The 14241-nt window shown below is 47.4% G+C and overlaps 1 protein-coding gene across 1 annotated transcript in view; it reads left to right on the top strand.

The window, feature by feature from the left end:
* Positions 1–14241, top strand: part of spef2 (sperm flagellar 2) — a 386645-nt gene that overhangs the window by 31959 nt on the left and 340445 nt on the right. Inside the window, exon 4 of the mRNA XM_078213897.1 lies at positions 6146–6313. Within this exon, the coding sequence (XP_078070023.1) occupies positions 6146–6313 (168 nt within the window). The remainder of the gene's footprint in view (positions 1–6145; positions 6314–14241) is intronic.

Here is a 14241-nt window from a genome sequence, read left to right as displayed (position 1 = left end):
ACTCCTATTTATTGACTACAGCTCAGTCTTCAATACCATTATTCCTACGAAATTCATCTCCAAACTCCATGACCTGGAGCTTGCCTTCTCCCTCTGTGACTGGATCCTGAACTTCCTAACTCACAGACCGCAATCAGTAAGGATAGGCAACAACACCTCCTCACAATCATCCTCAACACCGGTGTCCCACAAGGCTGTGTTCTCGGCCCCTTACTATACTCCTTATACACACATGACGGTGTGGTCAATTCCCCCCCAACTCCATTTTCAAACCCACCAACATCTCTACTTTCTCAGAAGACTGAGGAAATTTGGCATGTCAGCTACGACTCTCACCAACTTTTACAGATACACCATAGAAAGCATTCTTTCTGGTTGTATCACAGCTTGGTATGGCTCCTGCTCTGCCCAAGACCGCAAGGAACTACAAAATGTCGTGAATGTAGCCCAATCCGTCACGCAAACCAGCCTCCCATCCATTGACTCTGTCTACACTTCCCGCTGCCTCGGCAAAGCAGCCAGCGTAATCAAGGACCCCACGCACCCCGGACATTCTTTCTTCCACCTTCTTCCGTCGGGAAAAAGATACAAAAGTCTGAGGTCACATACCAACCGACGCAAGAACAGCTTCTTCCCTGCTGCTGTCAGACTTTTGAATGAATCTATCTTGCATTAAATTGATCTTTCTCTACACCCTAGCTATGACTGTAACACTACATTCTGCACTCTCTCGTTTCCTTCTCTATGAACGGTATGCTTTGTACAGCGTGCAAGAAACAATACTTTTCACTGTATGTTAATACATGTGACAATAATAAATCAAATCAAATCAGATGCCTCTTAAATGTTGCTAATGTGCCTGCTTCCACCACCTCCTCTGGCAGCGCGTTCCAGGCACCCACCACTCTCTGCATGAAAACCTCCCCCGCACATCTCCCTTAAACTTCCCCCCTCGCACCTTGAACTTGTGCCCCTTGTAATTCCACCCTGGGAAAAAGCCTCTGACTATCCACCTTGTCTATGGCTCTCATAATTTTGTCGACCTCTATCAGGTCTCCCCTCAGCCTCTGTCTACAGCAGGAGAATGATCGCCAGGAGAAGCTGAGGAATGGTAAAGATATGTTTCAGATGTGAGACAGAATGTCATTGTGATGAATTGTCTGAAATGGAATGATAGGGTTTTGAGTCGGCACATGACAGGACTGGAAAGGGGAAGATGATTGTGATCAGTCAGAAGGAATTGTCCTGTAATAAGAACATAAGAACATAAGAAATAGGAGCAGGAGTAGGCCATCTAGCCCCTCGAGCCTGCCCCGCCATTCAATAAGATCATGGCTGATCTGACGTGGATCAGTACCACTTACCCGCCTGATCCCCATAACCCTTAATTCCCTTACCGATCAGGAATCCATCCATCCGCGCTTTAAACATATTCAGCGAGGTAGCCTCCACCACCTCAGTGGGCAGAGAATTCCAGAGATTCACCACCCTCTGGGAGAAGAAGTTCCTCCTCAACTCTGTCTTAAACCGACCCCCCTTTATTTTGAGGCTGTGTCCTCTAGTTTTAACTTCCTTACTAAGTGGAAAGAATCTCTCCGCCTCCACCCTATCCAGCCCCCGCATTATCTTATAAGTCTCCATAAGATCCCCCCTCATCCTTCTAAACTCCAACGAGTACAAACCCAATCTCCTCAGCCTCTCCTCATAATCCAAACCCCTCATCTCCGGTATCAACCTGGTGAACCTTCTCTGCACTTCCTCCAATGCCAATATATCCTTCCTCCTATAAGGGGACCAATACTGCACACAGTATTCCAGCTGCGGCCTCACCAATGAGTGTCATTTAATTGTGCTGTGCTAGACAGTGGGTGCATGTCCGCAGTATGTGAACTGGTAGTGGACTGGTTAAAGTGTTGCCTGGATTCTCTAAATAATAAAGAGTAAAGAAAGGTGAAGGAATTTGAATGTTCTGCTTACTTCAGGTTCCGGGACAAGAAGACGTTAAAATCACTGAAGAGACTGGTGATTCCATGTAAAATTGCCATTTTATGTAATATCCAGTGAAATACCCTGAGTTTAAAGGAAAAAATGCAAAGTGTTTTAAAACTACATTGGCAGTTTGCCATCCATCTTGTCACAGGTTAAAAGTTCGACGAAAGGATGTGGGGATAATAGATAATGAAGATACTAAACTTACAGAAGAGATCAGTGAAGAATATTTGTAAAAAATATCGGAGATTGTCACCATGGCTCATAGTGAGTCTCCCATTAGCACGGGACTTCAATGAAATGGCTTTGAAGTCATGGGTGAGGTTCTCGGTGGTGATGGACAAGGAGCAATGTTACAACATGGCAATCAAACTGCTCAGGCAATCTGACCAGGTCATAGAAAGTGAAGAGGTATTACGTTCTGAAAGTACACGCACTTTAGACAATTACAAAACAGGTAATGGCAGAATAAAGGGCTGACTGAGTCTGAGCAAAGTGACACTGAAGCAGAAGGTAAGCCTATTTATCCCAAAGGACAAGAATGCAAAGTTGACACTGGAGTAACATAGCCAGCAGGGAGCTGTGAATTGAGCTGATAGGAAGAGCTGAAAAGCCATCAGCAAATCCAGACATTGGCTGAATGTGCAGGATGAATGAAGACCCATGGATTGACAAAAGGAGATCTGAAAGTGAACCAGGCAAAAGGGCTTTGACCATGTTGCTACCATGGGCGGCACGGTAGCACAGTGGTTAGCACTGCTGCTTCACAGCTCCAGGGACCTGGGTTCGATTCCCGGCTTGGGTCACTGTCTGTGTGGAGTTTGCACATTCTCCTCGTGTCTGCGTGGGTTTCCTCCGGGTGCTCCGGTTTCCTCCCACACTCCAAAGATGTGCGGGTTAGGTTGATTGGCCATGCTAAAATTGCCCTTAGTTTCCAGAGATGCGTAGGTTAGAGGGATTCGAGGATAAATATGTAGAGATATGGGGGTAGGACCTGGGTGGGATTGTGGTCGGTGCAGACTCGATGGGCCGAATGGCCTCTTTCTGTACTGTAGGGTTTCTATGATTCTTTCTTTCTACGATTCTATGTAGCAAAGGTCCAGAAAGAGTTGGGGGTAGAGGTCAGAGTTTGACAGGAACAAGCTCGGGATGAAATTATGATCAAGAAGTGTTAGTGACTACTCTGAAATGAGAAGATTATCAAACAGAATAAGTTGGAAAGAATTTGTTGAATAGACTGATCTACCAGATAGGGGAGATCTGCATTCCACATACCTGGATATACACAGAGGTACTTGCTGATGGTACATCCCACACACCTGGATATACACGCAGAGGTACTTGCTGATGGTACAGAGAAGGCTAAAGCTGGACTTGTGGCTGGGAATCTTGAAGAAAGGATTGGTGATCAGAATGTCAGTGTGTAGACTCTGTCAGTGCAAGAAAAGTGAGCTGGGATATTTTGTGAGTCCTTTCAGCAACATATCCCTGGTATGTTTCAGCAACATACTCCCTGGTATGTTTCAGCAACATACTCCCTGGTATGTTTCAGCAACATACTCCCTGGTATGTTTCAGCAACATACTCCCTGGGAATGTCAATCTACATGGAAGATGAATTTTTGCACGGTGAGATATTTCAAAGGCGAGTGTTTTTGAAAGCAGCTGAAGAAGCTGCAGAAATGGAAGGGAGGCTGTGGAAATTAAACATGTGTTTCTGAGTTAGAAACATAGAAACTAGAAGCAGGAGGAGGCCATTCATTATCGACATTGCTGAACATCAAGTTGAATATCTTGATCCCTCCCATATCCCTTGATCCCTTTCGCCCCAAGAGCTATATTGAATATATTATAATTAGAATATAATATATAATAATATCTAATTTTTTTTGAAATCAGCTGCTTTCTGTCATCTGATTTGAATGATTTGAGTGATTTGAATGAGTCATAGAGTCATAGAGGTTTACAGCATGGAAACAGGCCCTTCGGCCCAACTTGTCCATGCCACGCTTTTTTTAAAAAACCCCTAAACTAATCCCAATTACCCGCATTTGGCCCATATCCCTCTATACCCATTGTACCCATGTAACTATCGAAATGCTTTTTAAAAGATAAAATTGTACCCGCCTCTACTCCTACCTCTGGCAGCTTGTTCCAGACACTCACCACCCTCTGTGTGAAAAAATTGCCCCTCTGGACACTTTTGTATCTCTCCCCTCTCACCTTAAACCTATGCCCTCTAGTTTTAGACTCCCCTACTTTTGGGAAAAGATATTGACTATCTAGTTGATCTGTGCCCCTCATTATTTTATAGACCTCTATAAGATCACCCCTCAGCCTCCTACGCTCCAGAGAAAAAAGTCCCAGTCTATCCAGCCTCTCCTTATAACTCAATCCATCAAGTCCCGGTAGCATCCTAGTTAATCTTTTCTGTACTCTTTCTAGTTTAATAATATCCTTTCTATAATAGGGTGACCAGAATTGCACACAGTATTCCAAGTGTGGCCTTACCAATGTCTTGTACAACTTCAACAAGATGTCCCAACTCCTGTATTCAATGTTCTGACCGATGAAACCAAGCATGCCGAATGCCTTCTTCACCACTCTGTCCACCTGTGGCTCCACTTTCAAGGAGCTATGAACCTGTACCCCGAGATCTCTTTGTTCTGTAATTCTCCCCAATGCCCTACCATTAAGTGAGTAAGTCCTGCCCTGGTTCAATCTACCAAAATGCATTTGTCTAAATTAAACTCCATCTCCAAATGATTTGAATGATTTGAATGATTTGTCGACAGCGTGGTAAAGTCACTTAGACCAGTGTTGATGGAAACAGGGTGTATTCAGCTAAAAGCAGATCCAGCAATGTTCCCAATTGTAAACAAGACTACAAAATACTCAAAGAAAAACACATCTGATTTTGATGCAAAGAAAGATACAGGGCTATGGGGAGAGAGCGGGGCAGTGGGATTAGTTTGGGGATTGATACAGGGCTATGGGGAGAGAGCGGGGCAGTGGGATTAGTTTGGGGATTGATACAGGGTTATGGGGAGAGAGCGGGGCAGTGGGATTAGTTTGGGGATTGATACAGGGCTATGGGGAGAGAGCGGGGCAGTGGGATTAGTTTGGGGATTGATACAGGGTTATGGGGAGAGAGCCGGGCAGTGGGATTAGTTTGGGGATTGATACAGGGTTATGGGGAGAGAGCGGGGCAGTGGGATTAGTTTGGGGATTGATACAGGGCTATGGGGAGAGAGCGGGGCAGTGGGATTAGTTTGGGGATTGATACAGGGTTATGGGGAGAGAGCGGGGCAGTGGGATTAGTTTGGGGATTGATACAGGGCTATGGGGAGAGAGCGGGGCAGTGGGATTAGTTTGGGGATTGATACAGGGCTATGGGGAGAGAGCGGGGCAGTGGGATTAGTTTGGGGATTGATACAGGGCTATGGGGAGTGAGCGGGACACTGGGATTAGTTTGGGGATTGATACAGGGCTTTGGGGAGAGAATGGGGCAGTGGGGTTAGTTTGGGATTGATACAGGGCTATGGGGAGAGAGCGGGGCAGTGGGGTTAGTTTGGGATTGATACAGGGCTATGGGGAGAGAGCGGGGCAGTGGGGTTAGTTTGGGATTGATACAGGGCTATGGGGAGAGAGCGGGGCAGTGGGATTAGTTTGGGATTGATACAGGGCTATGGGGAGAGCGCGGGGCAGTGGGATTAGTTTGGGATTGATCGAGAGCTATGGGGACGGAGAGGGACAGTGGGATTAGTTTGGGATTGATACAGGGCTATGGGGAGAGAGCGGGGCAGTGGGATTAGTTTGGGATTGATACAGGGCTGTGGGGAGAGAGCGGGGCAGTGGGATTAGTTTGGGATTGATACAGGGCTATGGGGAGAGAGCGGGGCAGTGGGATTAGTTTGGGATTGATACAGGGCTGTGGGGAGAGAGCGGGGCAGTGGGGTTAGTTTGGGATTGATACAGGGCTATGGGGAGAGAGTGGGGCAGTGGGGTTAGTTTTTCTCGGGTTACCCATTGACTGACACTGCTGCGGGACTTGCTGGGAAGTGAAACAGTGCAAATAGTTGCAATCCCTGCTGGAAATTGTTGTAATTCCGTTGTTCCTGAACACCTTCCAAGTTTCTCTGTCCTTTTCCTTCCAGCGTCTGAAGACCATGATTCCACGCCAAGTTGATACGATGCTGCAGAATGTCTCCAAACACTTTGTGGCTCTTGGCATCGAAATGAAAGAGCAGCTGAGACAGAGAGAGGAGGAAATGCAGAAGGAACAGAGCAGCCTGGAACAGCAGCGGCTCGACAGCCTGGAAACAGTGAGACCCTGGAGAAAGGAGAGAGCGAGAGAGAGAGAGAGAGGGAGGTAGAGAGAGGGAGAGAGGGAGGGAAAGGGAGAGAGGGAGAGAGAGACAGAGGGAGAGAGAGACAGAGGGAGAGAGAGAGAGGGAGAGAGGGAGAGGGGGGGAGAGAGAGGGAGAGAGAGACAGAGGGAGAGAGGGAGAGGGAGGGAGAGAGGGGGGGGGGAGAGAGAGAGAGAGAGAGACAGAGGGAGAGAGAGACAGAGGGAGAGAGAGACAGAGGGAGAGAGTGGGAGGGAGAGAGGGAGAGAGAGAGGGAGAGAGAGGGAGGGAGAGAGAGAGAGGGAGATAGAGGGAGAGAGAGAGGGAGGGAGCGAGAGAGAGAGAGAGAGGGAGGGAGCGAGAGAGAGAGAGAGGGAGGGAGCGAGAGAGGGAGAGGGAGAGAGGGAGGGAGAGAGAGAGGGGGAGGGAGAGAGAGAGGGAGAGAGGGGGAGGGACAGAGAGAGAGGGAGAGGGAGGGAGAGAGAGAGGGGGAGGGAGAGAGAGAGGGAGAGAGGGGGAGGGACAGAGAGAGAGGGAGAGGGAGGGAGAGAGAGAGAGGGAGGGAGAGGGAGAGAGAAGGAGGGAGGGAGAGGGAGAGAGAGGGCGGGAGAGTGGGAGAGAGAGGGAGGGAAAGAGAGGGGGAGAGAGAGAGGGAGAGAGAGAGGGAGGGAGAGCGAGAGGACGAGGGAGAGAGCGAGAGGGAGGGAGGGAGAGAGAGAGTGGGAAGGAGGGAAAGAGAGAGCGAGGGAGGGGGAGAGAGAGAGGGCGAGGGAGAGAGCGAGAGAAGGGGGAGGGAGAAAGGGAGGGAGAGGGCGAGAGAGGGAGCGACCATGAGATTGGGAGAGAGAGAGTGTGAGACTGGGAGAGCGAGAGAGAGGGAGAGAGTGTGGGACTGGGATAGAGAGAGAAAGAGATTGGGATAGAGAGAGAGAGAGACTGGGATAGCGAGAGAGGGAGAGAGTGCGAGACTGGGAGAGAGAGAGAGAGGGAGAGAGCATGGAACTGGGATAGAGAGAGAGAGACTGGGATCGCGTGAGAGAGAGAGGGACAGATTGGGATAGCGAGAGAGCGAGAGATAGACAGTGTGAGACAGGGTTAGCGAGAGAGGGAGAGAGAGAAAGACTGGAATAGAGAGAAGGAGAGAGCGTGAGAGAGACTGGGAAGGAGGGAGAAAGTGAGTGACAGACTGGGATAGAGAGAAGAGAGAACGTGAGAGAGACTGGGAAAGAGGGAGGGAGTGCAAGAGACTGAGAAAGTACAAAGGCCAAAGAACAGCACAGCACAGGAACAGGCACTTCGGTCCTCCAAGCCTGTGCCAATCATGATGCCTGTCTGAGCTAAAACCGTACGCACTTATGGAGTCCTTCCATTCTCCTCCATACCAGGCAACATCCTGGTAAATCTTTTCTGTACCCTCTCCAAAGCCTCCAAATCCTTCTGGTAGTCTGGTCACTAGAATTGAACACTATATTCCAAGAGCGGCCTAACTAGGGTTCTATAAAGCTGCAACATGACTTGCCAATTTTTAAACTCAATACCCCGGCCGATGAAGGCAAGCATGCCGTATGCCTTCTTGACTACCTTCTCCACCTGCATTGCCATTTTCAGTGACCTGTGTACCTGTACACCCAGATCCCTTTGCCTATCAATACTCCTAAGGGTTCTGCCATTTACTGTATATTTCCTATCTGTATTAGACTTTCCAAAATGCATTATCTCACATTTGTTCAGATTAAACTCCATCTGCCATTTCTCCGCTCGAGTCTCCAACCAGTCTATATCCTGCTGTATCCTCTGACAATCCTCTTCACAATCCGCAACTCCACCAATTTTTGTGTCATCTGCGAGCTTACTAATTAAACCAGCTACATTTTCCTCCAAATCATTTATATATACCACGAACAACAAAGGTCCCAGAACTGATCCCTGTGGAACACCGCGAGTCACAGCCTTCCATTCAGAAAAGCACCCCTCTACTGCTACCCTCTTCCTTCTATGGCCAAGCCAGTTCTGTATCCATCTTGCAGCTCTCCTCTGATCCTGTGACTTCACCTTTCATACCAGTCTACCATGAGGTACTTTGTCAAAGGCTTTACTGAGGTCCATGTAGACAACATCCACTGCCTTTCCTTCATCTATCATCTTCATCACTTCCTCGAAAAACTCAATCAAGTTAGTGAGGCACGACCTCCCCTTCACAAAACCATGCTAAATCCTGTCCCTAAGAACCTTTTCCAATAATTTCCCGACCACTGACGTAATGCTCAGCGGCCTATAATTTCCTGGATCATCCCTGCTGCCCTTCTTAAACAATGGAACAAGATTGGCTATTCCCCAGTTCTCTGGAACGTCACCTGTAGCCAATGAGGATACAAAGATTTCTGTCAAGGCCCCAGCAATTTCCTCCCTTGCCTCTCAGCATTCTGGGGTAGATCCCATCAGGCCCTGGGGACTTAGCTCCTTTAATGTTTTTTAAGATGCCCAACACCACCTGATACTTGCCACACTTATCCTTCATCCTAACAGGTACATGCTGGTCTTAAATTCCAATAAACTGACATTTGAAAGACTCCCACATGTCGGATGTTGATTTACCCTCAAACAGCCTCCCTAATCTACACTCTCCAGATCCTGTCTGATGTTGTTGTCGTTAGCCGTCCCCAGTTTTACACCTTCGCCCGAGGACCACTCTTGTCCTTATCCACAAGCACCTTGAAACTTACGGAATTGTGATCCCTGTTCCCTAAATGCTCTCCTACTGAAACTTTGATCACCTGGCCAAGGTCATTCCCCAATACCAGGTCTAATGTGGCTCCTTCCCGAGTTGGGCGATCTACATACTGTTTCAGGAAACCCTCCTGGACACTTCTTACAAATTCTGCCCCATCCAAGCCCCTAGCAGTGAGTGAGTCCCAATCAATATAGGGAAAGTTAAAATCATCCACCACAACAACCCTGTTGTTTTTGCAACTTTCCAAAATCTGTCTGCATATCATCTGCTCTATCTCCCGCTGGCTGTTGGGAGGCCTGTAATAAACCCCCAACATTGTAACTACACCCTTCCTGTTCCTGAGCTCTACCCATATTGCCTCACTGCCTGAACCCTCCGAGGTGTCCTCCCTCAGTAGAGCTGTGATATTCTCCTTAACCAGTAATGCAATTCCCCCACCCCTTTTACATCCCCCTCTATCCTGCTTGAATCATAGAACATAAAACATAGAACATTACAGCGCAGTACAGGCCCTTCGGCCCTCGATGTTGCGCCGACCAGTGGAACCAATCTAAAGCCCCTCTAGTCTACACTATTCCAATATCATCCATATGTTTATCCAATAACCATTTGAATGCTCTTAATGTTGACGAGTCCACTACTGCTGCAGGCAGGGCATTCCACGCCCTTACTACTCTCTGAGTAAAGAACCTACCTCTAACATCTGTCCTATATATCTCACCCCTCAATTTAAAGCTATGTCCCCTCGTGCTAGCCAACACCATCCGAGGAAAAAGGCTCTCACTATCCACCCCATCTAATCCTCTGATCATTTTGTATGCCTCTATTAAGTCACCTCTTAACCTTCTTCTCTCTAACGAAAACAACCTCAAGCCCCTCAGCCTTTCCTCATACGATTTTCCCACCATACCAGGCAACATCCTGGTAAATCTCCTCTGCACCCTTTCCAACACTTCCACATCTTTCCTATAATACGGCGACCAGAACTGTACGCAATACTCCAAATGCGGCCACACCAGAGTTTTGTACAGTTGCAGCATGACCTCCTGGCTCCGAAACTCAATCCCTCTACCAATAAAAGCTAACACACCGTACGCCTTCTTAACAACCCTATCAACCTGGGTGCCAACCTTCAGGGATCTATGCACATGGACACCCAGATCCCTCTGTTCATCCACACTACCAAGTATCTTACCATTAGCCCAGTACTCTGTATTCCTGTTACTCCTTCCAAAGTGAATCACCTCACACTTTTCCGCATTAAACTCCATTTGCCACCTCTCAGCCCAGCTCTGTAGCTTATCTATGTCCCTCTGTAACCTGCCACTTCCCTCCGCACTGTCTACAACTCCACCGACTTTAGTGTCATCCGCAAATTTACTAATCCATCCTTCCACGCCCTCATCCAGGTCATTAATAAAAATGACAAATAGCAGTGGCCCCAAAACAGATCCTTGCGGTACACCGCTAGTAACTGAACTCCAGGATGAATATTTCTCATCAACCACCACCCTTTGTTTTCTTACAGCTAGCCAATTCCTGATCCAAACCACTAAATCACCCTCAATCCCATGTGTCCGTATTTTCTGCAAAAGCTTACCATGGGGAACCTTATCAAACGCTTTGCTGAAATCCATATACACCACATCAACCGCTTTACCCTCATCCACCTCTTTGGTCACCTTCTCAAAGAACTCAATAAGGTTTGTGAGGCACGACCTACCCTTCACAAAACCGTGCTGACTATCCCTAATCAAATTATTCCTTTCTAGGTGATTATAAATCCTATCTCTTTTAATCCTTTCCAATACTTTGCCCACAACAGAAGTAAGGCTCACCGGTCTATAATTACCAGGGTTGCCCCTACTTCCCTTCTTGAACAAGGGGACAACATTTGCTATCCTCCAGTCTTCTGGCACTATTCCTGGAGACAATGACGACACAAAGATCAAAGCCAAAGGCTCTGCAATCTCCTCTCTAGCTTCCCAGAGAATCCTAGGATAAATCCCATCTGGCCCAGGGGACTTATCTATTTTTACCCTTTCCAGAATTGCTAACACCTCCTCCTTATGAACATCAATCCCATCCAGTCCAACAGCCTGCATCTCAGTACTCCCCTCGACAACACTGTCCCTCTCCAGTGTGAATACCGACGAAAAATATTCATTTAGTGCCTCTCCTATCTCTTCAGACTCCACGCACAACTTCCCACTACTGTTATTGACTGGCCCTAATCTTACCCTCGTCATTCTTTTACTCCTGACATACCTATAGAAAGCTTTAGGGTTTTCCTTGATCCTACCCGCCAAAGACTTCTCATGTCCCCTCCTGGCTCTTCTTAACTCTTTAGGTCCTTCCTGGCTAACTTGTAACTCTCAAGTGCCCTAACTGAGCCTTCACGTCTCATCTTAACACAAGTCTCCTTCTTCCTCTTCACAAGAGATTCAACCTCCTTAGTAAACCACGGTTCCCTCACACGTCTGCTTCCTCCCTGCCTGACAGGTACATATTTATCAAGGACGCGTAGTAGCTGTTCCTTGAACAAGCTCCACATTACAATTGTGCCCATCCCCTGCAGTTTCCGTCCCCAACCAATGCCAGCTAAATCTCGCCTAATCGCATCATAATTTCCTTTCCCCCAGCTATAACTCTTGCCCTTTGGTATATACCTATTCTTTTCCATTGATAAAGTAAATGTAATCGAATTGTGGTCACTTACCTCCAAATCTAACACCTGGCCTGGTTCATTACCCAGTACCAAATCCAATGTGGCCTCGCCTCTTGTTGGTCTATCTACATACTGCGTCAGGAAGCCTTCCTGCACATATTGGACAAAAACCGACCCCTCTAAAGTACTCGAACTATATCTTTTCCAGTCAATATTTGTAAAGTTAAAGTCCCCCAGTACAACTACCCTGTTACTTTCGCTCCTATCCAGAATCATCTTTGCAATCTTTTCCTCTACATCTCTGGAACTTTTCGGAGGTCTATAAAAAACTCCCAACAGGGTGACCTCTCCTTTCCTGTTTCTAACCTCAGTCCAAACTACCTCAGTAGATGAGTCCTCATCAAATGTCCTTTCTGCCACCGTAATACTGTCCTTGACTAACAATGCCACACCTCCCCCCCTTTTACCACCTTCCCTGCACTTACTGAAACATCTAAATCCCGGAACCTGCAACAACCATTCCTGTCCCTGCTCTATCCATGTCTCCGAGATGGCCACAACATCGAAATCCCAGGTACCAACCCATGCTGCAAGTTCACCCACCTTATTCCGGATGCTCCTGGCGTTGAAGTATACACACTTCAAACCACCTTCCTGCCTGCCAGTACACTCCTGCGACCCTGAAACCTCATCCATGACCTCACTACTCTCAACCTCCTGTACACCGGAGCTACAATTCAGGTACCCACCCCCCTGCTGAATTAGTTTAAACCCTCCCGAAGAGCATTAGCAAATTTCCCCCCCAAGATATTGGTACCCCTCTGGTTCAAGTGCAGACCATCCTGTTTGTAGAGGTCCCAACTACCCCAGAAAGAGCCCCAATTGTCCAGGTATCTGAACCCCTCCCTCCTGCACCATCCCTGTAACCACGTGTTCAACTGCTCTCTCTCCCTATTCCTCTCCTCACTATCACGTGGCACGGGTAACAAACCAGAGATAACAACTCTGTTTGTTCTAACCCTAAGCTTCCACCCTAACTCCCTGAATTTCTGCCTTACATCCCCATCCCTTTTCCTACCTATGTCTTGAGTGCCTATGTGAACCACAACTTGGGGCTGGTCCCCCTCCCCCTTAAGGATTTCGAAAACACGATCCGAGACATCGTGGACTCTGGCTCCTGGGAGGCAACACACCGACCGCTATCTAAATAGTGGAATGTTTAGCTGCCAATCCTGTCCCTCTTTCAACCAAGTCTCTATAATAGCAACATCATCATAGTTTCAAGTACTGATCTAAAATCTTATCTGTTACACTCCTTGTGTTGAAACAAATGCACTTCAGACCACTAGTCCCGCTGTGTTCAACAAGTACTCCCACCTGCTCTTCCTCTTAATCTTACTGACCTTAGTGTGTAGGTCTCCCTCAGTTATTTCTCCTGCTGACCTACTGCTCTGGTTCCTTCCCACTGCCATACTAGTTTAAACCCTAGTTTAAACTAAAGGGAGAGACAGTGGGAAAGAGAGTGAGTGACTGGGATAGAGAGAGAATGGGAACAGGAGAGAGAGAGTGAGACTGGGATACAGAGGTGAGAGAGACTGGGATCAAGAGGGAGAGAGAGTGCGATAGAGAGAGAGACTGGGATAGAGAGAGAGAGAGAAAGACTGGGATAGAGAGAGTGGGAAAAGAGAGAGACTGGGACAGAGGGAGAGAGAGAGAGAGAGTGGGATAGAGATAGAGAGAGACTGGGAGAGAGAGAGACTGGGACAGAGGGAGAGAGAGACTGGGATAGAGAGAGAGAGAGAGAGTGGGAGAGAGAGATATGTATACATAGGGAGGTAGTAAATTGGATTAGACACTGGCTCAATGGAAGAACTTTAACCTGGTGTTGTTAAACTTCTTACTCAATGGAAGAAGCCAGAGAGTGGTTGTGGAGGATTGCTTCTCTGAGTGGTGGCCTGTGACTAGTGGTGTGCCGCAGGGATCGGTGTTGGGTCCATTGTTGTTTGTCATCTATATCAATGAACTGGATGATAATGTGGTAAATTGGATCAGCAAGTTTGCTGATGACACAAAGATTGGAGGTGTAGTGGACAGTGAGGAAGGTTTTCAAAGCTTGCAGAGGGATTTGGACCAACTAGAAAAATGGGCTGAAAAATGGCAAATGGAATTTAACGCAGACAAGTGTGAGATATTGCACTTTGGAAGGACAAACCAAAGTAGAACGTACAGGGTAAATGGTAGGACTCTGAAGAGTGCAGTTGAACAGAAGGATCTGGGAATACAGGTACAGAATTCCCTAAAAGTGACGTCACAGGTGGATAGGGTCGTAAAGAGTGCCTTTGGTACATTGGCCTTTATAAATCGGAGTATCGAGTATAAAAGTTGGAGTGTTATGGTAAGGTTATATAAGGCATTGGTGAGGCCGAATTTGGAGTATTGTGTACAGTTTTGGTCACCTAGTTACAGGAAGGATGTAAATAAGGTTGAAAGAGTGCAGAGAAGGTT

This window comes from Mustelus asterias, chromosome 6 (genome assembly GCF_964213995.1).
Source record: "Mustelus asterias chromosome 6, sMusAst1.hap1.1, whole genome shotgun sequence".
Classification (NCBI taxonomy): Eukaryota; Metazoa; Chordata; class Chondrichthyes; order Carcharhiniformes; family Triakidae; genus Mustelus; species Mustelus asterias.
This window is presented reverse-complemented; position numbering and strand designations above follow the sequence as displayed.